We start from the raw sequence: 26,472 nt of genomic DNA, 5'->3' as shown, positions 1-26,472 counted from the left end.
TACTGTCAAATCGAATATTTGTTAATTTCGCACATTGATCGCGTAACGATTACGAATTGTTTAAAACGTAATGTAATGGAAATCATAAATACTTACTGAATTTTAATGTTGCACTATTAATAAATACATGATGCAGGACGAAAGAAAGCTCCTCTCATCTACGTTCATGGCGTATTTATTGCCGGAGCGGATTCGCGTATATCCACTCAAGCGTACATATGTTGCATGCATTCGGTATTCGATTCACTTTTGGTTAATATACAAACGAGTTTTCTTTTTTTTTTTTTTGTTTCTCATTCTCTCGCACTTAACAACACAATAAATAATGAATCACTTTTCTTTCATAAAGATAATATAAAACTGGTCTCTCTCTCTCTCTTTCTCTTTGCATTATTGAATAAATTAAGTAAACGAGCGGTACGACGAAACGCGTAAAAAGAGTAATAAGAGTACGGGATCGCGTAGAGAGTACTAGATCATAATAATTCACTACCGGATGTGTTTCGTGGTTTCCGTGGTATCTGTTAATTTTTGTTCTTCGCTCGGTCGGTCGCTAGTCGCTACGTCACATGTTGCACATACAACTAATGTATAAATATAACGAGATGCCTACGCGCCCGCGCCAGTGACCAGAAGGAATCTTGCGTATACGTATGTTTCTTTTTGTGCACGCGTACGTGAATGTAGATGTGTGAATGTGTATTGGCGTGCGCGTATTATCCTCATGGCCCTGGGAGAACGTACGCACGATACGACACTACTTGGCTAGAGTCTCTATAATACACAGCGCAGCGCTATCCGCCGTATAACGAATTTTTCTTTGGGACGTTCCATTTGATCGAGATGTACCGAAAGAGGGATATATCCACCTTATTTTTTTTCTTTTTTTTTTTTTAACGCCGTAGCGTTAACGTTCAGAGTGAGCTTTCGGAAGGAAGAGGCACTACCTGCGTTGCCATTCCGAGAGAAACGTTTTTCGCTTTCTTCTTGAATCCTTTATTTCCATCGCTGCTTTCCTCGTTATCCATTTAGTATAAAAAAAGTTGCTGCTGTCGCTGCTGCGGGGCAGTGGGACTGGAGTATGACGGTGCAACGTCGTACGTGACGACAATGGGCTAGTTGCCGTTTGTGGACCGCTGCGTCGCCGGTATCACTGCGTCCCGTTCAGTCCCATATATCTTGCCTGCTTTTCTCGCCATATTTCCGAGCATCTCCATTGAGCATTTGTGTGCCGATCTTAACGAGAGTGCCCATTCTTTCAAGCTTATCTCATCCTGTAGCAAATCAATCGTCATTATTAGCAAAATTTTATGTTTAAATTTTTCAAAAATAAATAAATCCAGAAATATAGATCATACAGTTGAAGACATTTGTATGGATTTTAATTTTTTGCGTTTCACCCTTTGATAGAAACATTACAAAAGTCACTTACGGCATTTGTAAGTACGATTTTCGCGTCTCTCGTGCGCATTACGATGCACTGTTCTCCTTTTACAAGTTGTAGGTCCGCTCCTACTTCTTCGACCTAAAAATATTTAATATTTTATAATGTAAAAATAATATTGTCACATTTGATCATATATATATTTTCATATATATGTATAATCTACTTACCTGGTCGAGAAACACGAGCTCAGGCTTGGTCGCGGATTCCGGATGCAGCTCTAACCGATTCGGATATAGCTTCGCGTAACGCGTCTGCCATGCGCTTGCGAATGGGCCACCTAATTTCTTTATATAACCGTGTAATATACAGTCCGAACCTGCAAATACAAATGACCGATGTTGATTGTAATACTATTCAAATATTATAGTATCCGTAAGTAATGCATTTACCTTTCTCATCTGTGTTAAATCGCTGTTTTTGTTTCGCCTTCTTTTTATTTTCCATCTGCAAGGAGAAAATAAATCTTTATATTAATAAAAGCCCAATAATCACCAAGTTATTTTATGGATAATTAGATAAAATATTTATCTTACCTTATCCGCTTCGTTATTGATTGTCTCGAACACAGTCTCGGCCACTTCAGCCTGCCATCTTTCGGAGATGACTAAAGGAAAGTTTTTATACAGGTCTTGATCTGCCTCCGCCAGCTTGATTCCTTTCGTGTCTTCTTCGTCGAAGGAACCGATATCAAAGGCATCCGCGGCGTTGACCTCACCGCGAGGTGGTATTAACGGTGGAGTATATTTTAACAAATACACCTGCTGCCAATCGATACCACTGAAAAACGGATGCTCCTTTAATTCGTCCGCGCCGTTGCCACGGCATCCGAGTCTGTTGTTGATGTCCCGTTGCAGTAAACCTTCCAACAACGACTGCAACTCCCGCGAGAACGTTTCCGGAATTCCGACGTTCTACGATCGATTAAAAAAACTTTTATTCTTTTTTTTCCACCGCGTATAAAAATAGCTTTTGACTGAGAATCTCAGAAACGCACCATAGTTAGAGTCATACGATCTATCTCGTGTTTATCCTTGGTGTTCTGTTGCCTGAACGGACTGCGCCCTATTAAGAGTTTGTACAGCACGCAACCGAAGGAGAACCAGTCCGCACTCGAGTCGTATGGGGTGTTCTTCGAGAGTACCTCCGGTGCCATGTATCCGTGCGTGCCGCTGTTACAGAATAATAATTTTAGACCGTTGCGTTATAGGTCAAAAAGTTGGATTGGACTCGAGTTGTATATATGTATATATATACACATATATATATACGTACACACTCGCGTGCGGCTTCCTCTTTGAGAAATCACATGCCAATCCCAGATCCGATATCCTGACGTGACCGTGCTCGTCCAACAATATGTTCGCGGGCTTTAGATCACGGTAGACGATGTACCTGCGGTGCATGTGCTCGAGGCCGAGGATCATTTCCGCAGCATAGAACTTCACTTCCGGCTCGTTAAAGACCCCATGTTGGTTTAGGTGATAATGCAGATCGCCGCCGTTCATCAGATCCAATATGAAGCACAGCTTGTCGGCGGTGTGAAATGCATACGTCATGCACACTATGAATGGGCAGTCCACCTGTGATGACAACGCTTTATCATATCATGTCGCATCGCCGTCACCGCGATTAAATCCGAGAATAATTACTCACGATAAAAGTAAAGAAGTTAAATGATTTTCTTACCCCGGTACTGACTAGCGAGAGCATTATCCTCTCGTTGAGAGCCAACGTTTCACCCTGCTTCATTTTGATGCGCTTTTTATCCAGACATTTCATGGCGTACATTTTACCAGTATCTGCTTTCCGGCAACCGTACACTTCACCGAAGCCGCCTCTGCCTATTATTCGATGCACGCTGAAGTCGTTCATCGTCAGCTGTAATTTTCATTATAAAGCACAAGATAATTTAATAAAAAAAAAATTTTTTATCTCTTAAAAGAAAAGAGCAAGTGTTTAATTTATTTTTACCTGGATATTCAGCTCCAAGTTTTTCCACTGGCAGAAACGGGTGTACTTATCGCTAGAAACACACACATAATTTTTGTAATAGCAAATCGCGCGCTACAACTTTCACCTATCTACAAACTCGGGGTCTGTACCTTTCCAGAAATTTTTGAAACGGCTCCCCTCGCAGATGGTTGAATATCTCCTCGATGTACGGCTGCAAAATTAAAGAAACAGAAATAAGATCGAAGTTTCGTGAGGGACGAACGATATCGAATCACGTACGCGCAACCGCGCAGATAAAGACGAGACAATGACCTTACCTCGAACAAGTTGACCGGGACTTCATTTTTCATCAGATACTTATGCACATGGGACACTGCCTCTTGCGAATATTCCTGCAAAAGACGTAAATGCGCAAATTAAAAAAAAAAAAAAATAATAATAAAAAAAAAAAAATATAAAAAACATTATTTACGCAGAAAAAGAGGGAGTGAAGGCTCCCGTTTATACATATATTATAGAAAGTAATGGAATTCGGTGCCACGTGTACGTGCGGTACTCACGTGAGAATGCGCCAGCAACTCTTTCATAATATAATTGTCGTAGATCTCGCGGGCGAGTTTCCTCCTATCTTCCGGGCACTCGAGCTTCTCGTACGCCTTGATCTACAATGCACAAGTATGCCATTCTTTTATGCGGCCGAACTAGCAGTGCGCGATGTATATTCGACGCTACTTGGAGCTTAACTATATATACATAAATACATATACATAGTGTGTGCGGGCTAAAGAACACGAACCTCTTCGTAAAACCTAAGTTGCGGAATCGGTTCCTCCGCTACAGTCTCGCAGAAGTCTTTGAATAAAAGGTAACCTGGAAGTATATGTGGAGTTTGCTTGACATCGGCGAACTTTCAGTAAACTGTCACTCTCGCTACATTTAACGTTGGTTTTCTACTTTCGCGGGGAAAAAAAAAAGAGAGAGAGAGAGAGAGAGAGAGAAAAAAAAATCAAACCAAATCAAATCAAATAAATTAGTAACAAGAGTAAAGGCGAATCGTCCACAAATCGGTGGCGGCTTCGCCGTGAGGACTGGGGCTTTTTCCAGGTCATTTCAGGGCGATCGAAGTGAATGCGATTCACTGTACGAGCCGAACGTCCTATAAATTAAATTGCGATATAATGAATTTAATTGCCCGCAAATTAGTATCGCGTCAAAATAATGCTTCGCGCACAATGGAGCACTTAATTAACGATTCGTGAACGAGACTACTGATTACCTCGGGGGAGGAAGAAAAGGGGAGGGTGAGGTACGATGGTTTTAGTGGGAATTTTTTGCATGGACGAGTATTCACGCTCGCGTTAAGCTGAAAATCTCCCGAGATTCACGAAGGGAGGAGGGCCGATAATTAATTGGCGGCCGGCCGCGTTCATATTTACTTTATAAATAATGCACGCGAGCTTATATTTACTTTATAAATAATACACGGGCGCATTTTGCACGTCGAGCGGCGAGAAAGAGAGAGATAGAGAGCGAGAGACAATACGCCGATATCTGAGGTCTACGTTATATGATTGAATTATTCCCTCCGCGAATAGAGAGAATTGCGCACTAGGAGAAGGTTCTCCACGCCGTGTAACTAGATCGTGAGAGTCGGGCGAATCTTACGTCCTAAGGTCCGAGCCCTTTGCCTTTCGCCAAATCGGAAAGCGAGAGGGGGGGGGGGACGAAGGGCGGGCTATCGGAGCGGCGGCTTACTTACCTAACATTTGATTAAATATTTTGTCGAAGTTCACTTCTTTATTCTTCTCCAGGTATCTGTGCATGACGCTCCGAACGCTGAAACAGAAAGAATCGGATTGTTCTTTTAATTAAAAAAAAATCTTTTCTTCCCTACCTTGTAATTAATAGCGAAGCCGGCCACGCGCTCCCCGGTAAAAATTTCCCTTCCGAAAGTCCGCGTAAAGGCAAAAAGAAAAACGCGAGCGAGGGTGCAGTCGCGGATAAAGGTATCTCCTCGCACGAGGATACGACGAGGTCCTCGCAAATCTACACGCCGCTTCGAGAGGGAGATGCATCTCGACACGAAATCCCGATTGTCCGCCGCCGCTGCCGCGCCTACACCACGATGAGATTGATCAATATGTAAAACGACGGAATTACAGCCGTTATAGCTCTCGTCGTGTCATCGATACAGCCCGGCACGAGCGTGGGCTCTCGCGTCTGAATAATAAACCCCTCGTCTCCTGCCGATATCGGCCAATTTGACAAAATACAGGGGAGGTGCCCAGCACCCTTCCCCTCCTGCCTTTCCTTCAATTACTCACGTTCGTATGCGTGCCCGTCGCGCGACCTAGGCATTAGAGGAACGCGGAGGCGTTGCGGGCAGAGGCGGTAATTAAATAAAATTACAACCTCGTTATTCCGAATTATCCCGGCCGGACATGGAAACACCGAAGTGACTAATTAACCGTCGAAAATATCGCAAATGCCGCCGATAACACTGTTAATCACGTTACGGCGCGAAACGCCGAACCCGGAGGTGACCCTCCTCGCCTCCTCGCGAGCAAGGTTTCATAAACCGGTCCCGAGTATTATAAGCGACGCGCGGTGATGTAAACATTCGCGGATAAAAAGATAGACGTTAAAGTTTGAAGTCAGACTATGATCGACGGAGAGATAAATCTCCTTAAGACGAACAAATTATTTTATACGTATATGCCTTAAGAAAAAGACTTAAAGGTCTTCTTCTCCTACGGAACTGCTTCTTAAACTATCGCGCGACGTGCCCAATGATTTTCCAATCGACGAGGGATCCAGAGCGTCAATTTAACCGCGACGTTTCAATCTGGCTGTCACAAATCGAGCGGCGCTCGATAAAAAAAAGGGAGAAGGGGGGAAAAAAAAAAGAGGAGAGAAAGAGGGAACGCGGCGTATCGAGTTAAATCAGGCATTGTAAACTAGTTGTATCATTGCGCAGCATAGCGATCAATTGCTCGGCCGATGGATGCATTTGCGACGCAATCGGTGGGCAGCTATTTCAGTCAAACTCGCTCGAGAGTGGCCGGGCGATTGAAAAGAGGCACTCGCTAGAAAGCGAACGACGTGCCCGCGATAACAAGAACGTAATCGATGACTCTTGAAGAGATAACGTTAAAGGGCGTGTGCGTCAAGAGAGCATTTCTCGGACCGCGTTACTCGATGAATATAACACTTTTTGCGATAACTTACGCTGCCTTCCATTTATTTCTGGCGCTTACTGAATTCATATTAATAATAAAAAAAATTATATATTTATACCGGAGTAAAGTAGATCGTTTCTCTCATTAAAAAAAAGGAAAAAAAAAAAAAAAAAGAAGCACGAGACGGAATTTCCAGGCCAGAAAAAAGGCCTCAGACAATTAATGACAGCAATAAAGTCCTAGTCTATAAATATATATCGACTTGCTAAGAAAAAAAAGGAAAGCTGTTAACATACGAGAATTCTTATAAAATATTAACGCTAAACGTGACTTTTTCCCCCCAAGACCATCAAAAGGAACCCGACAATCCTTTCGATCCAATCAGAAGATATTTCGGAGTACTCGCGCCAGGTTTATCAGTCGGATCGTCTTTGTGTCAGTCGCTCGTCCAATCGTCCACGGATATTGATTTTTCTGGCCCTAGCAGTCTTCTAAATTTGCTAATGGTTAATTGAATTCGCCACGACGTTTCCATCGTCGTAAATTTCTTACAGTACACACAATAGTATCTTAAGAGCTGATCGCCATAATGATACCCGAAGGCAGAGAGATTTCTTACGCTAAATTATATCATTTAAGAAGATCAAACGTCGGCGCAAATTTCGAATTTGTGATTACGCAACGCTGAGGAAAAAAAAAAGGGAAAGGGAAAAGGAAAAGGAAAAAAGACAAAGACACGGACCGCTCAAAAGTCTGGAGAAGTTATTATGCAAAGCTGCTACTTATAAAACAAATATTAAAATTTATTCTCGAATGCGCCTCTCGTCACGCCACCGCGTCGATTTTTATTTCGCATTGACGTAAAAACGTTTTATCATTTACATTATCGTTCGCGGATCCTTCAATTGTTCATAGCCGCGCCCCCGTTTCCTCACCGCTAAATCACTGTTGCGAATTTATATCCACGGAATCGTAATACGGAAATAGTCCCTAAGGAACCTCGGGCCGTTTAAAGACGAAATGGCTTTCGGAGCTGGAGCGAACGATCGGAAATCACGCGAGCATCCGAAGTTTCAACTCCGTCGAATTCTTTTTTTTTTCTTTTTTTTTTTTACTCGTGGAAACAAAGCCAACGAACTTCCTTCCGTCGAAGGGCGAGGCTTCTCTCTTCGTGAGACGGTACGATAAATCCAGCGGGATTTAATGTCGTCGCAACCAATTTCACGTTCGAGTTCAGTTCATTGTTGGCGAGTGAATCTGATAAAGAGAAATGCTCGGAGGAGCGACGGAAGAAGTCCGCCGAAAGATAAGACTTTAAAAGACTTTATCGGCCGTGAAACGCACGTTTGTCTCTCCTAAATATGTAGAGATTATTCCGTTTGGTTCTAGACGCGAGGGAATAAAGGTGTCTCGAGTTCTTCTTGTATATATATATTTTTTTTTCTTTTTTTTTTTGAAGCGCCGACGACGTTTCATTTCCAATAATTAATTAGAGCTATAAAAAGACGCGGAATGCGAATGAACGGCTGGGTCCTTGGCATTTTAAAACTGCCGCGATAATGCGAGAGCTGGCTAAAGCCAGAACGTAAGCGTGATAATTAAGTGATGGAGCTCGGGGATAAAGGCGCGGTTGAATGTAAAGTTTGGCTTAATTCGGGGGCTGGCGCCCGCGGGGGAAAAATTAATCTACGGTTGATGGAGTACAGAGAACGCGGGTGAACGAACCTCGCAATCGATCAAAATAAATCCGCGTTTTCAGCGGATTGATTGGAGGGTCGCCAAATATATCCAACAACGGACAGACCTTCGGCCGTTTGATCTGTGCTGGATCGACACGACGAATTTCACGTCGTGCGAGCATAAAAAAAAAAAAAAAAGAAATCGTAAAATTAATTGTAATCGTAAATTTATGCAAATAACGCTTGAACGTGAAATTAGCGAACCCTTCCGACGGAAGTGACGAATGTAAATTAAACCTCGAACCAAAACCCTCCCCTTTAATTTTTATTTCGGTCAAATAAAATGCGAGTGTATCATATCCCCCGATCGCTCGTGTTCAACTTCCAGCCAAAGTCATTTAAATCTCAACTCAAAACTTGCGGCGGAATGTTCGGCATAGTTTCGGCGCGAAACTAAAACTTAGGTTTGATCGTCGCGTTTTGCGGAAACCAGTTAAAGATTTCAGCTTGAGAACTATTCGAGAGAAGCAGAACAGAATAGACTCGCTGCAACTCACCGGGAAGAATGGCATCCGAGGAAGCTTGAAATCTCGATGCGAGTCTCGCGAGTCTCGTTTGAAATTTTATATATATATATTTTTTTTTATTGAGAACTGTATTCGCTGTAAATGCCTTAAGAGAATTTAGCAGCCTCCCGCACATCGCGATGCGGAGTAAGCTTTTATTAATTACCCTAACAGCCAATAAAAATAAAAAGTTTAATAACTTATATAAGATAAGCAGAATCTGCCTGTTGCATCACGCTTCGTTGTTGCAGCTGAGCGTTTCTCGACAACACGCGCGATTACAAAGGGAGATCTTATTATTCCGACTGACACTATCGGCACTCCGACAACGACGCAATGGAAATTGAAGGATTTTCGTAACAACGACCGGGATTAAAGGTTGCTTAATTAGCCACGCGCAATTTGGTTTCGCGCGGCAATCGCGCAGCGCTGAACGACAGCTTTCGACCCGCGTGTTGAAATTCTGACACAAGCTGCCGGGCGTAATTCCCCGCTCGCGTACTCAAAAATCAAACCGAGACCTCTCCGGCGTTTGTGCGCCGCGGAAAGCGCTGCCGAGGGAAGAGGAGGAAATTTATTGAAACGGAAATGCCCGCTCGGTTGCATTAACCGGCCCCCGGTACCAGTCAGACCGTAATGCTCGCGCTTATTTCCATAAAGTATACACTCTGACGTGCGAAGAAAAACGCTCGCGCCTCGCACGTGTGTGGTGCGTCAATCAATATTTTTCCTGTGGCGACGGGAATAAAATTAATTACCGCGACGTCAATTATCGGAGAGGCGCCTTCGCGTGCCACGCTCTTTTCTTCGATTTTATTTACGAAGAAAACAGAAAACCAAAAAAAAACAAAATTAAAAAAAAAGAAGGGAAAAAAGAAAGATTAAAGATTAAACAAGCGTACTTTTATGACTTCGATGACTGATTTATACGCAAGCACTCGCGTACTATTATTGCGGTACCAAAACCAATTTTCTCCGCAGTGTGCGGTCGAACGCAAAGCTATTCTTTTTTTTTTTTCCGCAGCAGTTTAATCTTTCGCATACCCTGGTTCGTTACAACGGAATATTTCATCGCTTCAGAAACAATGCACCGCAAATGCCCGAGCAGACGCCGGTTCGCAGGCTGATTGACTCGCGTTGTGCAACGTAAAGTTAAGGATGCGACATTTGACCTTATAACGCGGAGACTGGGAGCTTTATCGCATCGCTACATTGTGTTCCAAATGCGCCGTGCCCGGAATGTGGGATTCATTTGTCATAACGAGGGAGAAATCACTCCCTACGCAGCGCGGGAAGACGGGCGGGGGGGGAGGGTGCGCCTCTCCGAGGTGCCAAACTCGATTCGACAAAACGTCATTTATTATCGCGTTACGTAACGCGATGCGGCCGAGCGCGGAAACGCGTCGCACGGTATATTAATCACCTCCGAAGTTGTTTGCCTCCCGGGCTAAAATCGTGAGCGCGGTTTAAATCACGTAAACATGCAGCTTATGCCCCACTTCTATGCATTACACCTGGGCTATTAATAGAGCGGTGTTACAGGTGGGACTAGCCATTAGCAATTTGGCTGTAAAATAAAATTATGCAATTCGCAAATGTGGAAGTTTAATTTGATTAATGTGACTTGAGTGTCTTCTGTACGTTCGCTGCTATTCAAATACTTTTTTTCTTCCTTTTTCTTTTCTGCTTTATTTTACTTTTTACGCGAGACCACTCGGACGAATATAATTCATCTATAAAACACACTGAAAGTCCCCTCCCCGGTTTTGCAATCCCGTAAATGTGTTTGAACGTGGCTCGGATTATATGATTTCGGACGTAAGATTCGAGCTCGAGCCTGGCGGCGGGTCGGATATAATTTTCACTTCTTCCTCCAACTCTTTAAACCAAAAAAAAAAAGAAAAAAAAGAAAGACAGAAGAACGAGTTGAACTGGGATTAAAGTTAATCTACGTTAGTGGAGACGGATATTAGACGGTAGCTTCAGTCAGCCGTTCGGCGCGGTTCGCTCCCGTTGACTTAGCGCCTTCGCGTTTCTCCGCGAGCAATTTGACGACGAGAAAATTACACTTTGTAAAAAAAAAAAGCGGCTTCGGATTAACGAACAAGAGGTCGGAGTGCGGGCGCTTTTCGAGTATCCCTTTAGGTCCGCGACGAGAAAAGTAAGCCGATTCACCCTCGACGGCTCTTACGAGGCCTTTGGAGCTTTAATCTCCCTCGCCCGCCACTCCCCCCACCTCCCCATCTTTTCCCCCGCGGTTTGATTGCAATCTCCTTTTTTCTCTCAGCGTGAATAGGGTGGTTTCGCGGCTGCCATTCAGGCAACTGAACAAGCGCCGCGGCGCCGATAAAAGGCGGTAATTAATGCTCGCAAATAGCGCCGGACGGGATGTCCCACTATTTATGGCGACGTTTGTGTGCGCGCAAATGCGAACGCGACATTTCGCGCGAAAAGATACGCTGTGCATCTTAATGCAGAGCGTGTCATCAAAAACGCTTCCACCCAGAAATACGAAGCCCGATCGCGTTTGAGAATACCCGCGCGTGATTTTATTCCTGCTCGTTTCCCGCGTTATCGTATCACCGGCATTTATTTCTCATTCGCTATACTCGCTTAGCATTTTTTCCTTTTTTTTTTTTTTTTTTTTAATGAAATTCCGTTCCGCGCATTTTACTAACGCGCACGAGTAAAATCCCTCGCTTCATTACGGAATGAAAACGTTTTTGTTTCCAAAAGATATCGGTCGCCGATGCGACGGGAAACGTGGCGACAATACGAGGGCTGGAAAACGCTACTAGAATACGCGTAAGATATTAAAAAGGGAGAGACAGAAAAAGAGAGAGAAAGAGAGTTTCTTTGAGGAACCGTTCAAGGAAAGCGACTCTACCGCGCGCACGTCGGGCATAATTACTTAAATTTATAACGCAAGTTTCAGCGAAATCTTGCAGCAACTGGTACCTCGCGAGGATGCTCCAGTTTCATTTACCCCTCTTAAAAGTCAGTTTTTGCAACCCCGGACATTTTTACGCCGGCGAGATGGACGAGCGTTTTGCCCGGCTTGTTGATTGCTACCTTTAATTACATCCGGGACCGTGGCCCTCCCCCGACACGCGTCCTTTAGGCGGGGGGGTGTCGTAGCTTCTTTTTCCGCGCGCCCGCCCGAGTGATTCCTTTCCCGCGCATGAAAATGGGACGGCAGTTATCCGTTCTGAATACCGAGAGAGGAGCGAGTGGCCCAGTATTTTATCGATCCCACCTGAGCCAATCAACGATTAACCGATTCCGTCCGACGACACTGATGGATAACGCCAATACCGTCCACGTTTGAGCCCGCTCGGCGAGAGAGCCGTACTTTAACGAGTAAAACTCTATTTACAGAACGTATATAATTAAATTTGCGCAAGAGGTACACGTGAGAGTCCGGCACAAAAGCGCCGCGGGGAGGATTAATACCGGGATAGAGAGATATATTGATAATTTTTCGCGGGCTAATACGCTTACGGCTCGCTCCGTCGTAATAATCCGGGGGATTTACGGAAAGCCGTTTTGCGAATTAGAAAAATGTGCGGAGCGAAAGGGAGAAAGAGAGCGAGAAAGAGAAAAACGCATATCGCGAACGGAAAGAAAACAAAAAATGGCACACGCCAATAAAAAGAAAAAAAAAAAAAAAAAATGGAAGAAAGAGCAAACTTTGCCAAGCGCCAACACCTGCGATGAATCTATTTATGGACTGGAAACAAGGTACTTCGCATTTCCTCCTAGCGACACTCTCTCCCTCGCCTTGTCCCGTCGGTTTCGCGAATTCGCTGCTTAAAGGAAGAGCCGCGGGCCGCGAACGGGAGAGAAAGGGTGAATCAGGGCAAGAGAGAAGAAAGAGAAATACGAAGAAGGCTGGGTTTACATTCGCATTGTATACGCAACCGGGTATCTTCGTGCGTAACGTATATTTTTTCTGCAAGCACACGCCAGGAAATTTACCGCGGCCGCTTCTATCCGCGCGCCGCGGCGTTCGAAATCGCCCAGCGGGATATATGCGGGCGAGATCGACGGCGGCACCCGCCTCGCGTATCTGTCTCACGCGGGGCATACGAAGGCGGCGGTTAATCAAAGTCGAAAATTGAGTTGTTCCAGGCTCCCGTCGTATTAGACCGGCTCACGTACCGTATTAGTCCGGTACGTGCCGTATCGCGGCGTCGCCTTCGTACTCGCTGGTTCAAGGATACGATGGTAGCCTCCGCGAAATGCCGAGATATTAAAGCGGCGAAAAGAGCTCGTGAGAAAAGGCAAAAGGCCGCGGAAACACCGTTTCCTACCTTCCCTCCCTCCCTCCTCGGTTGAGAAAATCCCCCGTGACATTCGTTATCGCGCGGCATTGTTCCCTCTTTCGCGTAAATCCCTCCGCGTTTCCGTAATACGCTTGAATGTCACGTGAACCGGATGCAACCTTCGCCGTCCGTAGGGATCCGCGAGCTCGACTCCGCGATTCATCGAGCACCTCTTTCTCTCTCTCTCTCTCTCTCTCCGTCCCTCCCGGGATTCATCTTCCCTCTCGGTGTCTTATTTTACGACCGGCTCGCAAGAGCGCGAAATGCAGCCGAAGGGCACGGCTGTCCCGGGGCTTCCAGATGCGCGTTCACGCATTTTTAATTAAAGCACCCCGTGAAGCGGCGAGGGTACGCGATACCTCTTTACCTCCTTCCCTCCTCCCCCCAACCCCGCCGTTCGGCCTGCGCGTTAATGCCGTCGTGAATAATCTTGCCGCCGCCGCACGGTATGTGCGATTTTTCTCCTCTTTTAATTAGCCGACGCTGAACGGGAGGTAGGCTGCAACCGCCGTCGGTGGCGGCGTTCACGTTGACTTATACCGGATTTACAGTCGACGCACGGTCGACTAGGTCGGTGTGACAAGTCGAGTATACTCGACCAGTGTCAACGCTTTTAGTCGGGGTTAATTTTAGTCTAATATTAGTCGACTAAGCTTCTCTCAGCGATTACTACGCTACGTAGGCTAAGCATATGACCTGGTTATAGTTTATTTGAGAAAAAAAAGACCGCCGGTACCGAGTGTCCCCATTCGGTCGCTCAAACCCGCCGGCGGGCGCGCGTGCCGCGCATTTCTCCCGTCTTCCCGATAACGTCGAAGGTTGATTAATCGCGGGAATCGCCTTATCACCGGCGTAACGCCGCGGCCGGCCCGTCAATTAAATCCATCCGCGCGAAAAGACGCACGGATGCTCCCGTTCCGAGTGTATCCGCGGCGGCTCGCCAGCTTTTGCAACTCTCGACGACTCAATAGCGCCGCCGATCAGGCTTGCTACGCGACGAATAATACAAACCTGCCTGTTCGCGGAGCTACAAAGGCGCTGCAAAAATAATGAGCTAAAAACAACTCGCGCACTCTGACATTTTTTAGAATGCGCCTATTGAGGATGTATCGGGGATCCGATCCGGCCGTAATAATCGAAGGTTCATCAGAAAATCGGAGGCGTGTATTCCGCAGGCGCGTTGGAAAGCGGGACACGTCTCGCTTCACCGTTCGTACCGACTTGCGGACGCGCGTTTGCGTTCCGTAAAGGCGCCGACGTTCGTGATAATGAAAACTACGATCGCACGAAGCAGACGGGAAATCGGATTTTGTGGATGGGGAAAACCCCGCGCGGCTGATTAGTTCCCGCTGGCTAATCCAGATTTAATTTAATGACCACGGGGCGAACGGGAGAGAGCAAAGTGACAAAGACGATTAATCGGAACCGAAACGCGGAAACACGCGGGATGGGGATCGATATCGCGTGCCCGCCAAGCCGATCCGTATCGCACCGTATTGCAGCTATGTAAACGGGATAATATCAAACAGCGTGATAAACCGGGTGATTTTTTAATTACATCGGAGTCGCGGGCTCGATCCAATAAAAAAAAAAAAAAGAAAAAAAAAGCACCGAGCTTTAACTCTCAGTTTTTTTCCCACCGTGGTATTACGCAACGTAAACTCGTTAGCGCCGGGAGAGTTTCGTATTATTTCGCCGGCAAAAGTTATCTCTCGCCGCGCCGTATCGGCGATCAAAAGCCCGCGCCGACATTTTCGCACGGACGATACGCACGGTTGAAATAACCCGTGTGATTTTAATTCGCGACACGGCGGAGGCTATCGTCGCTAACGTCGCGAGGCGGCGTTCGAGGGCGTCCCGCACGTGTTTAATTAACGCGGAATCGCCGCCGATGTAACGCCGCGCGCTGACGGCTTTAGAGCAATTGTTCGCGGATCGACCACGCTCCGGGAACTTCGCCGGTGAATACAATTTAGCAAACTTTCGCGAGAGAGATAGCGCGCGGAATAATCGATAGCCGGAGACCGTGCCGTCGACGAGCCTCGGCGGCGTCGTTGAAAAGGACGATGGAGCGAGCCGAGAAACGCCTCGAGACGATCGACTTCCCAGGCTCCATTGACGAGGGCCTAACGCGATATTCAACGGTCCATTCATTCAAGTTCGGCGGGACGCCGTTTTCCCGATTGCACAAGAAACGAAGGAGCGATCGCGCTTCGGCGACGACGAACGGAACAGCCGCTCCGCACCTCTCGCAAGAGATCCTCTTCTCTGCGGTCCGGGGATGTAAAAATGAATTACACGAATATATCGTCGATGCGAGGAACATGGATGCACGAGGTGGGATGTATTAATAGGACGTGTCCGGCAAGGTAGCCGTGTATGTGTGTTTAGACAAGGACACTCCGTGACACGCGACCCACTGATTCTATTAGCTCTTCGCGAGCGCTGAAGCACGGCCGAGCCATAAAATTAATTACGTAAATGAATAGATTCTAAGCGTCACGGAGAAATTCTTGTTCGCCGGGTGTATATTTTATATTATCCGTGAAAATAATCAGCGAATACGAAAAGGAAAAAAAAAAAAGAAGAAACTTACACGGGGCCTTAAATCTAATTTATCGTTAACTTCTGTGTTTGCTGGATTATTGATTGACGTATGTGTGGAATTCGCAGCGGGGCAAACTAAAATTTTAAACTCTCTCTCTCTCTCTACCATTTAAAATGATTAAGTGCAAAATGTTGCACAATGTCGCAGTACGTACTAATTATTTACCCACGTTAATTAATTCTCCATATCCAAGCAATTGTTACTGGAGTTACGAGGCTAACTCTTTTTTTTTTCCAGGGTGTATTAAATAATTATTAAAAAATCAACTGAGATGAACAATTAGGAAATATTACGTACGTTATATTACACACTCTTTGGACTTAATCAATCTCGATGGTGGAGGTAGAATTTACAATTTTAATTCGCCCCGCAGCAAATTCCACGTCTGTCAATCAATATTCCAGCGAGCGCAGAAATTAACGATAAATTTTATTTAATGCACCTGAAAATTGTTTGCGTGACCGAACGAAAAACCACGGGTGTAAAAGACCATTGACACGATTTTTTTTTCCCCACGTGTCGCGGCAAAACGGCTCTTCAGAACACGGCTCGAACTTCATTAACGTCTTCCAGGTTAATCAAAGTTAAATCTTCACGAAGCTTTAATTATGCTTTAATTAAGGAAGCAAAAAGCGAGTGGCTCGGGGCAAGAGAGAGGAAAATAATTCAGTGGACGCCTTTCTAGATCCGCGGTCTAGATTTTTACTTGTCGATGGGCAAAGCTTTCGCGAGCTTCCACAAGTTTTAACTCTCAAACGGCACGCTTTTCTAACTAGTTTATTTTGCTTTGCTTATCCCTCGGAAACGTCATTTTGTCTTGTTTAATAAATAGTGGGAAAAAGAAAAAGGGGGAAAAAAAAAAACGTAGAGCAACGTGAAAATGATCTGAACTTTGAAGCAAATAAAAAGCGATTAAAGGGAGACGACGCGCGAGAAAATTAGCACGTGCTCTCGCGAAAGCTCCGCAGCTCTTTCATTCCACGCCCTTCGCGCCCTTTTTTACTCGGCTCTCTCGGCCGTGCACGTGAAACCGCTTTCTCGTCTGGCACGTCGCCAGCCAAAACCGAGCTCGCTCCACCGACTCGACTTATTTTCACGAAGAGGGCCGAAAGTTACGGTTAACATCCGCGGTTCGCGGACCGAAAATAACGCGGGCAGTGTAAACACGGCAAGTTATAATCGATGCAAGGTACCGACCAGCCGAACTCCTCGTGACGGGGGCAAAATAAAATTCGCCGGATATTAGTCTACCGAAGATAAACAGAGATTTAACGAGAATAATACACGGGCGTATCGCGTGCGCATTAAATATTACGTATCCGTGTCCATAGATTGATACGTGAATCGCCCGACGTCGTCGCGTGAGGAATCAGAAGTCTGGTCCCGATCGGTTTTTTTTCTCTTCCCCTCCCAGCGGGGAAAGCACCGACGTCGAAATGTCACGGGGCGCATGATTTAATCAACTCGCGGAGCGAAGGGCGCGTGAGGAGATCGACCCCCCGGCGAGCACGTGAGTTGGACTGGGCCACGCTTTTAGATTCACGTGAATCGGGGCTCTCTCGGAGGGATCGCTGGGCGCCGAGAAAAAAAAAAAAAAAAGGGGGCGAAAGTTCGACGGCGCCGGCTACGCGCGTGCTGGTGGACGGTCCCGCTGTGGTTTTGTTTGTAAACATTATTTATTCCTGGCGCCGCGGAGTTTCCCGCCAAGGGCGACGTCACGTCGCCGATAGCGCGACGGAGGAACGGGGAAGGAAACGGTAGCGGGAACGAGGGCGGGGGACAGGAAACGGGGAGAGGTCCTCCAGCGGACGTGCGGACGGATGGACGGGCCACCGCCGCCGCCCCCCCTTTCCTGCCCCCCTCCGCGTATCGAACCGCACGCAACGCCGCCGGAAGTCGCGTAGCGCGAGAGGCACGTACCTCGGATCTGGTAGGATGATCTTCTTGCTCGCACGGGCGGCCGGCGTGCACTTGCTCTTCTCCATGGCCATCAGGTAGCTGACGTCGGCTAACACCGCCTCGAGGTCCGCCATTTTCCTCGGCGCTCCTTTCCTGTCGCGCGACGATCACCCCTTCGGTCGTCCACCAGCAGGCCTCCCGTCCTCCTCCTCGTTCTCTTCCTGACTCCTCCCGCTAGCTGCCCCCACGTCCGGCGGCGCCGGACCTAGCGCACGGCAGCCGTGAGCCAGCCGCTTCGTCTCTCTCTCTCTCACTGCTGCATATTTTTAGCGTAACGTTGACGACGACGGTGACGACGGTGACGACGACGGTGACGACGTTGACGACGACGGTGATGAGGGCGACGGCGAGGGCGACGGCAGGGATGGCATCCCGTGCGGACGATACGCCTTCTCTCGACTCTCTCGCTTTATCACGCTCGCCACCTCTCGCTCTCGCCCAATTGACAGGTCCGAGAGACAGATGGATGGACGATCGCGGCCGTGCGCGCACCACTCGCGGAGGTTAGTGTCGGCGCAAAGAAAAACACGGTGCGCTTCTTGCCCCGAGGACAATGCTCTCTTTCTCTCTCGCCTGCCCGTTACCCGCTGCTCGGGGCTCCTCCTCGCCTTCCTCGCGGGGGACGCGCGTCTCCTCTTCCTTTATCGTCTTCCTTCTCCTCTCGTTTCGCAGTGCCACCTCCCGCGCGGGATTACGCGACGCAGCTCCGTCCACCTGGGCGACGATGACGCTCCCCGTTGATCGCCTCGGGTCGTTACACGTGAGGCGTTCGCTCCCCCGTGACGATGGCCTCTCCGCGCAACGAACGGGCGCGACGGCTGGCCGCGAACAGGACAACAATAACGACCCACGTCGTACACGAACTCGCGACTACTCGTGACTGCTGGCTGGCGGCGGTGGCGGCGACAGCGGCGGCCATAGAAGTGGAAGGGGTAGACTGCGCGTTTCACCGAGCAGACGCACGAAGTTAGAAAACGACAGCATGCTTCGAGAACGCTCCATCTCTGTACATCGGTACCTCGAGTGGGGCAAATCGGCCGCTGCTACCTTCCTTTTACCCGTTTATTTCCTCCTCCAGCTCGGCCAGGCGAAGGCGAGAACAGCCTCGGCAGCACCAGCTGGCTCCTTCTACTCTTTGCACCTTCTGGTGACAAAAGAAAAGCACGAGCGTACAGTCTATTAATTTCTGTTTCGCCTGTAATTAGAAGACGAAGCAACGGCTCCGTAATTAGACGTAAAAGGATTGCGTCCGATTAGACTTCATTTGAGACGTACCACTGAAAAATCCGATGTCTGACTTACCGCCGGTTGAATCGCGTTACGAACTCGAAGTCGCTACCGGTGGAGGTAGCGCCTCGTAGCGGATTTACAGGGGTACTAAAAAAATATATATAGTATATACTTTTTGAATATACTCGAGGTAATACTCCTGAGTAGGTCAGTAGTACAGTTTCGAGTTTGGTCGGACAATTTTTGGTGGTTCCACCTGAAGCCCGCTACGAGCCGCCACCGTCGCTGATGGCGAAATCGAGGTACTCGAGGTTATCAAAATAATTAAATGAATTTAATTAGTTTTACTTTAAGCACGAGCCGCCGTTGCCTTTATCTTCGAATAATAGACGTAGTAAGATTTTTATTTTAATATTCACTTAAAATATTCTGAAAGCAATGAATATAATACATTCAGGCCCTTTGACGCTTTTTTTGCAATATCGAACGCAGCTATTGTTGTGATGAGCAATAATAAAATATATATTACTAATAGGTTCTATAGACATCCAAGTTCGTATTTAAATGTAATTTCCTATCGTTTACCTGTTCGAAATTCTATATCCCTTTTTTGTATTCCGATGCACACGAGGAAATTGCTTTCATTTAATCGGGGCAACGACATCGTCCCGCTCATCGGAAAGCGATGAGATCAATTTACGTAAAATCGATCGAAATTCTATTGCGCTCATTGTTGCAGACGCTATTCGGATTTAAAATGGCATTATATAGATTGTGATACCCCGAATGAGTAATTGTACCAATATCTATTCAGTATCATTAGCTACTTTAACGGTATTCAAGTAACATCAAAAGGGCGAAAGTTAATCCAGGTAAAACAATTATTTAAAAAATAATAATAATTAGAAATATATATTATAATTATAAAAATTCAACTTCAAAGTTTGCCGTTTTTCAAAACAATTTCTTGTGTGCTATGATATATATTGCAATTGTAATTTAGATATGAAACTTTGCTGATGCGAAGCTAAGTATGTTTGTGCACCCAACAGAAAATATCATTCTTGCTCTCGTTTTCATTTGGGATACCTTGCGTAATTCATACCGTAGAGTTCTGTGTACTTACGTGCTTCTATTTCACCGACTCCCCCCTCTCCCTCGTAACATACGTTTCGAAGATACCGCAACCGTATAAAATGAAATACCGGGTAATGTTTATTGTACCCACCCTGCAAGTCATTTCGAGAAATGCGTTATTTACGTAAGACCATCATGCCCGCAGGTTAACGCATCTATTCAACAAAACGGAAAGATTTCACTTACATTTGGTAAGAGAAGTATAAACCTGGTAGATAAAAATGAATGTGCACGGGGCAAGTGATTGCAATTCATTGTTGGGTAAGTAATTTTTATGAGAACTAATTTTATGTATTATTTAAAAAGTTAAAGATTAATTTAGAATTTAATTTTTCATTATTCTCCCTTTTTTTTTTTCCTAAATTGGAATGTTATTTAAATCCTTTTCTTTTCAGAATCCTGAAATATCCCAAAAAGATTGGAAGTATTTTGCAATCACAGTCATATTATTTTTCAAAAAAAGATCACCACCGGAACACGCTATTATCAAGTAACGAAATTCCGAGAAAGCAGCATGTAATTCGATTATATCACGTTGCTATTATATGCTCGCAAAAGAGTCTCTCATTTTGCGAGGTGCGTTAGATGTGCTGTCTTGCCGTATCGACGTGTATGCCACTGGCTAACGAGCGTAAACGATGCCAGGTTGTTACGTAAAATGAAGGACACGGGTTTCGATGTTCGCTATCGATACAGGCTTCCGATGCTTGTTCAATTCTACTGGGTGCACCGTGGGAGTTTTCGTTAGCGCTGATTGCAATACTTGGAACGGTACTAAAACGACTTCGAATAGCTCGCAATCCAACAAAGGTATCTAATTGAGTAATTTCTTTTTTTTTTTATTAATCTAGAAATTTTACCTTCCCTTAATTTTATTTTTATTAAGTCGATCTTGGTAGCGATAGGTCTGGCGAACCGCCCGACCTGATTCAACCGGCATATTCTTAATTATATTTAAATAGTCGCCTAATTATTTGTTTAACGTTACGCCAAGCGGCTGATAGACTCGACATCGTTTCACGTAAGTGCTGAACACTTTTGCAGCGATAACGACGCAACGAAGGCCGAATTTGTGTCAACGGTGAGCGAGCATCGCACACTTGGGCGGCACGGAACATCCCAGATAATCGTTTGCCGACCTCGCCATCGTTCTTTTTTAACGACAATGCTGGTGAATGGATGGGTCGCGCGGTGCCGGTATTTACCCAGCCGCATCCGATCGTTCGATCACACAACCAGGCGGATGGAATACCCCTCTGCTCTTCCTCGTATCCGCCGCTGTGGCACGGTACACCGCAGCTGCTTTTCATTTCATTACGCGACCGCCTCGCAACCGCACGACCCGGCATCGATCTCACTTTCCGTCGGTGAGCCGAAAGGATAAACGTTTTAAAGTCAATCGCGATGCTGAAACCGCACAGAGGAGGTCCACCGATCTCTTAATTCAGAGATGCACGCCCTGGTCTAATGTGACAACCGCTACTAGGAGAATTCAATGACGGATACAGCGACTGCCCAAGAACGTAAGTGAACGCTTCCAAAGTACGAAGAGCAAAGAGCTTCGATCTCACGTTTGAATTTTTTCAAGTAAAAGGAAATAATTTTCTCTTAGAAAAAACCGCTATCGGTCACGCTGCTGACGTAGTGTTAAGAGATAAAAAAAACAACGGCACGCATAACGTTAGCTCATTCGCGAACATTGTATTAGTTTAAATAAAACCTTGAAGATATCAGGCAGGAGCTCCTTAAAGAAATCGTTAACGCGGATCATTGCGCTCGACCGCTTTTCCAATCGCGACCTAATGTCACGCGTGTTCAATTTCAGTTTTTACACGTGACAGTGCGTTACGTAATGGCATTTGCACAGGTACACCAGTGGCGTGATTAGAGGCAGGAGATGCCGTTCAGAAAATAGTTTGGGAAGATTATAAATAAAAAAAGGAATCGGTTCTAATAATTTGGTCCTGTCCCTTCGTCTCTGACGCAACCGTGCAAGATGACATCATTGCGCTTTGTCGTCGTACTTTTCATTTTCTGCTTTGTTTTAAACTCAGGTGAGTCGTGCATGCAATCGTATTCTTTATCTAGTATCGTACGTAGTAACATTGTGTCGGCACAGCCCAAGGCTGCAATTCACTTTACGAAACGTGTACCTTTGTCCTTCAGGTCGGTCCCAGAGATGTCAGAATCAAGATACGGGATGGGAAAAGATCGCGGGTGCCAAGCCAGCGAACGCTATAGAAACTGTATTTTATAAGAACGGAGTCACGTCTGTAGGCAACAACGGTATTATCGCGCCTTGCTTCGACAGGTGATTCATCAATTAATTATCTGCCTTTTTTTCCCTATTCTATAATTATATTCTGATAAGTAAACTTCTCGGTTATTCTAAGAAATCTAATATTATAAGAAACTGCATATAAAGCTTAATTTATAATGCAGGTGCAGAAATCTGAACTGTACAGCCTTCGTGGTCGACTTCGCGAGGAACATTTGTTACAGCGTGCAAGTAAAAAGCGAGGAGCTTATTCCCGAAACAAACGCTACACTATTTCATCAAATTTGTATCACAGGTAAGATTTTTTTATAGTGTACAAAAGTGTACATTCTAATATTTTTTGAATGTTCCTATCAGTTCCCCCGAGCTGCAAACAGCAAAGATTGTGGCAAGTCGAAAGGACTTTGGGGGCGGTTTTGAAAGAAGGACAGTCCGGCTGGAATCACCAAGCATTACGAAGGAGCGAGTGCTACGAGAAGTGTCTACAAGCGGGTATGTTGAGTCGGTCAAGAAAACTTAAAATTATATATGCACAAACAACTCAATTAATTTTCAGGAGATGAATGTGCATCCGCGCAATATCGCACGAGCGAACCTTTGTCGATCAACGACACCATTGGCACGTGCTCGTTGTCGAAGCTCGAAAGAGGTACCAGACCGCAAGCCTACAGATCGTCGATGTATCGAGATGAATATTTGCAGGACCAGTGCCATAACTTAAGTGAGTAACTAAACCGTTCTCTATTAATTACAAGCTTGTGCCGCATTTAAATGGTATTTAATTTGTACATTATGATGCAGCGAAGAAAAGCTATTGTTCCTATGCTGAATTTCGAAACGTATCGCTGCCATATTCAGACATAGCGTTACCGGGACTTGACCTCAAACAGGTACTCTTTACGTCTCCTTATGAGCGAATCAATCTATTCTGAATCTATATTTTTTTACATTATCGTGATTTTTGTATAGTGCGAGGAGAGATGCGATCGCAGCGTGGACGGTTTCATCTGCAGAGCCTATACTGTCGATTACACGGAAGAGAAACCACTCTGCCTCCTACATTCCGATAGTACAATTGGACTTGGAGTTAGTTCACTGATTGCAAGATCTAACGTGGTCTACAAGGAGCAGGAGCCTTGTTTAGATCGTATGTTTAACAAAGCAGAACGTTAATTATAATTATTAATGAGATTTGATTGACATTGAAACTATAATTATACATTTTTAACTTTCCGAATATAACAATTCTCTAATACGAATCCTATTTTTAAATATTCTCTTATTCTTGATATTTTAATTTTTTTTATCTTTAATTTTTATTATTCCTAATGCTATTGCCTTGTTTTACAGTGAAAGTGGAATGTGGTAAATCAGTTATGAATGTCACACTGTCTACTGCGGAGCCTTTTATAGGGCGCATGTACACAATTGGATACGGAGATATTACAACCTGTAGCATTAATGGCTTTGGCAACAACGTGACGATATTAAAATTACCACTACCAAAGAAGGAACAAATTGAAAAGTCTGACATCGCCTGCGGCCTTACACCTGCATTTTCCATTGATAATGAAAATCGGTATTTTATTTCAAATCGACTTGATTAATCTTTGATTATTTTTTAATGTAATAAGAAAAAAATTATATGCCTATCTAATTTTCTCAAAAACAAATTTTTTTTTCTACAGGACGCACACATTGGTTTGGGCCACCATTGTGATACAATACAACCCGATCATTCAACGACTGGGAGATCAGTCGGTGAGAGTTGGATGTTCTTTAGATGATAACAGTCTTCCGGAACCGAGAAACGTGACCGTACATTCGAATTTTTCTTTCGTGGATCCAAAGTGAGTTTTTTTTTTCAAAATAATAGCATGCATAATTATTGCGAACGAGATTATTTTATAATTAAATTTTTACAATTTTAATTTTTGATGCAAAACTGTTACGATACTGTGACAAGTGTCTCCGATATTCTTTCTGGTTGCTCTTTCTAGCGCAGGCGTACCGCCGGTTGGATCAATTGTAGTGAACGTATCGTCCGAGACACCAGTGGTAATAATGAGAATTCTCAACGAAGACAATACGGACGCTGTCGTTACCCAATTGGGACAGAAGCTAACTCTCAGAATTGAAATTCATCCCGTAAACGGTAGTCTTTATGCGATATTTATATTATATAATATATAAATATATGTATAGTATATGTAGCGATCCTAACTTGAATTTTTTTAAGTGTTAGAGAATTAATAATTTTCGAAATGTTACAATTTCTTTGACAGGAACTTATGATATCGCGGCTGGACATCTCGTAGCTAGTAGCGCATCTGGAGATTCCTCCATTCTCCTGCTAGACGAAATTGGATGTCCGACAGATCCCTCAACCTTTCCTGCGCTATTGAAAGACCCAATCGATAACCGTTCTTTGATTTCGACGTTTACCGCTTTTAAATTTCCTGACAGTCAAATTGTCCAATTCAACGTCATCGTTCGATTTTGCATAGAAGAATGCGAACCAGTAAGCAAACTACTGCTTTTTTTTTAAGCAATTACACCTAACTTTTATCTTTTTTTTTTTTTTTTTTTTAAGATATAATAAAAATCTTTTTTTACAAAAGAATATTTCTTTGAAGGCCACCTGCAGAGGAGGACAAGTCTCGTATGGCAGAAAACGACGTTCGATTGAGGAACCGGTCACCGCCGAGGTAACAGAAATTTTCAGAAACCTCACGCCCGCGGAATTACCGTTACAACTATCTATCGTCGTTCAAAGTCCAGTGATAACAGCGGACCATTTATCCAGGGAAAATCCTGATACGCTTTTAATCGCCGGAGGAAGTGAGTTTAATATCGGTATCGCTACGTTCCTCCATGTGTCGGGAATTTCGATTTTAGAGATGCGACTTGCACTTTTTTAATTTTACATATTGTCAAATATTACAAAGCCGATAAAAGTATATTAATTTTACTTTTCTTTTATTTTCCAGAATCTACGGATAGCCTTTTTTGCGTGGACGCGAGCCTAGCCCTAGGTCTACTGATCTTTTGGTTAATAATCCAGATTGTACTTACCGCTGGTTGCATTATAGCTGTTCGCCGCTACAGGAAAATGGCCGTAGAGGCTGAAGAGGACAGAGCCGAAATATTGGCGAGACATCTTTACGGGATTCATGGAGGAAACTTCGAAATCGCACGAAGAGTCAGGTGGGCTGACCGAAACGATTCTTCGATCGGATAATAGATTTTTTTTCTTTCTTCAAACTGAAACACAATTTAAATATTGTACAGATTAGTGTAAAAGTAATTATTTTTCTTTTATACTTGCCAGTCTTTCATTAAAACATTTATTTTCATGAATTGTATTGTATAATAAAAATGTAAAATGTTATCCAGCCTAGCTTGTTGAACAGCGTCCATAATAGTTTAATGTTATAATTGTAAATATAAAATATTGTGTGTCTAGCATTTTAATGCATTCACAATCGCACTGCCTGATATTGTGATTGTATATTTTCTTATTATTTTATGTATGTTATAGAACAAAAATCGTTAAATGTATTAATATATTTGCTATTGTAAAATTTATTATAAATGTTAGGACGACTGAAAGTATTTGAAAGAAAATATTATAGTAAATGAAACGAATTTGTTATAATCTCCATTTAACAAAATTTCGTTAAAATGAACGACTGTTTTAATGTTAAGCAAAGAATTTATCTTCGAAAGCATTGTCATGCGGTAGAAAGCTTATTTTATTACCTTTCATATTGCTAAATAAATGCAATTGTTAAATTAACAGTTTTTGTGAAATATATTACCTTTCCTACAACGTTATACACAATTAAATCCTCTTAGTTTAATATAGTTAATTTTATTGTTGCCATAAATAGGATATCGTAACTTTAAACGCTTCGCGTGCGCTATTTTTCGAAAGATCCTAATTCGCGTGCGTCATTATAATTGGGGGCATTAATTAATTATAATTTTTATTTCATAATTACAATTGAGTAACCTATGATCGACAACGGGTTGCTGGTTCAAGAGACTCAATTACGAACTACAAAAAAAACCTTGCGACTTACTAATTTGCATGAGCTTCAGCGGAGTT

General features: G+C 44.5%; 2 protein-coding genes across 6 annotated transcripts; one reads left to right on the top strand and one right to left on the bottom strand.

Annotated features, from left to right (window-relative positions):
- Positions 1 to 159: 159 nt before the first annotated feature.
- Positions 160 to 18,585, bottom strand: Gprk1 (G protein-coupled receptor kinase 1). 2 transcript variants are annotated; one of them, XM_070659587.1, is made up of 15 exons: positions 17,678 to 18,585; positions 5,160 to 5,236; positions 4,197 to 4,270; positions 3,961 to 4,062; positions 3,718 to 3,792; positions 3,550 to 3,611; positions 3,419 to 3,470; positions 3,134 to 3,325; positions 2,720 to 3,027; positions 2,442 to 2,616; positions 1,981 to 2,358; positions 1,837 to 1,891; positions 1,615 to 1,763; positions 1,433 to 1,525; positions 160 to 1,274 (listed from the first exon to the last, which is right to left on the bottom strand). In XM_070659587.1, the coding sequence occupies exons 1-15, from the start codon at positions 17,788 to 17,790 to the stop codon at positions 1,116 to 1,118; spliced, it is 2,064 nt and encodes a 687-aa protein (XP_070515688.1). In that variant the 5' UTR covers positions 17,791 to 18,585; the 3' UTR covers positions 160 to 1,115. The 2 variants fall into 2 exon arrangements, with proteins under 2 accessions (XP_070515688.1, XP_070515689.1); XM_070659588.1 differs by lacking the exon at positions 4,197 to 4,270 and having other exon boundaries at positions 17,678 to 17,695.
- A 1,617-nt stretch (positions 18,586 to 20,202) lies between these two features.
- On the top strand, positions 20,203 to 26,160 carry LOC139104229 (uncharacterized). 4 transcript variants are annotated; one of them, XM_070659585.1, is made up of 16 exons: positions 20,203 to 20,344; positions 20,479 to 20,893; positions 21,128 to 21,606; positions 21,951 to 22,137; positions 22,250 to 22,394; positions 22,526 to 22,656; positions 22,719 to 22,853; positions 22,918 to 23,082; positions 23,163 to 23,251; positions 23,331 to 23,508; positions 23,712 to 23,940; positions 24,050 to 24,211; positions 24,362 to 24,516; positions 24,647 to 24,882; positions 24,998 to 25,202; positions 25,352 to 26,160. In XM_070659585.1, the coding sequence occupies exons 4-16, from the start codon at positions 22,080 to 22,082 to the stop codon at positions 25,600 to 25,602; spliced, it is 2,139 nt and encodes a 712-aa protein (XP_070515686.1). In that variant the 5' UTR covers positions 20,203 to 20,344; positions 20,479 to 20,893; positions 21,128 to 21,606; positions 21,951 to 22,079; the 3' UTR covers positions 25,603 to 26,160. The 4 variants fall into 4 exon arrangements, with proteins under 4 accessions (XP_070515686.1, XP_070515684.1, XP_070515687.1 ...); XM_070659583.1 differs by having other exon boundaries at positions 21,909 to 22,137; XM_070659586.1 differs by having other exon boundaries at positions 20,206 to 20,344; positions 21,909 to 22,137; positions 24,998 to 25,069; positions 25,352 to 25,526.
- Positions 26,161 to 26,472: the final 312 nt, after the last annotated feature.

This window comes from Cardiocondyla obscurior, linkage group LG07 (genome assembly GCF_019399895.1).
Source record: "Cardiocondyla obscurior isolate alpha-2009 linkage group LG07, Cobs3.1, whole genome shotgun sequence".
Lineage (NCBI taxonomy): Eukaryota > Metazoa > Arthropoda > Insecta > Hymenoptera > Formicidae > Cardiocondyla > Cardiocondyla obscurior.
This window is presented reverse-complemented; position numbering and strand designations above follow the sequence as displayed.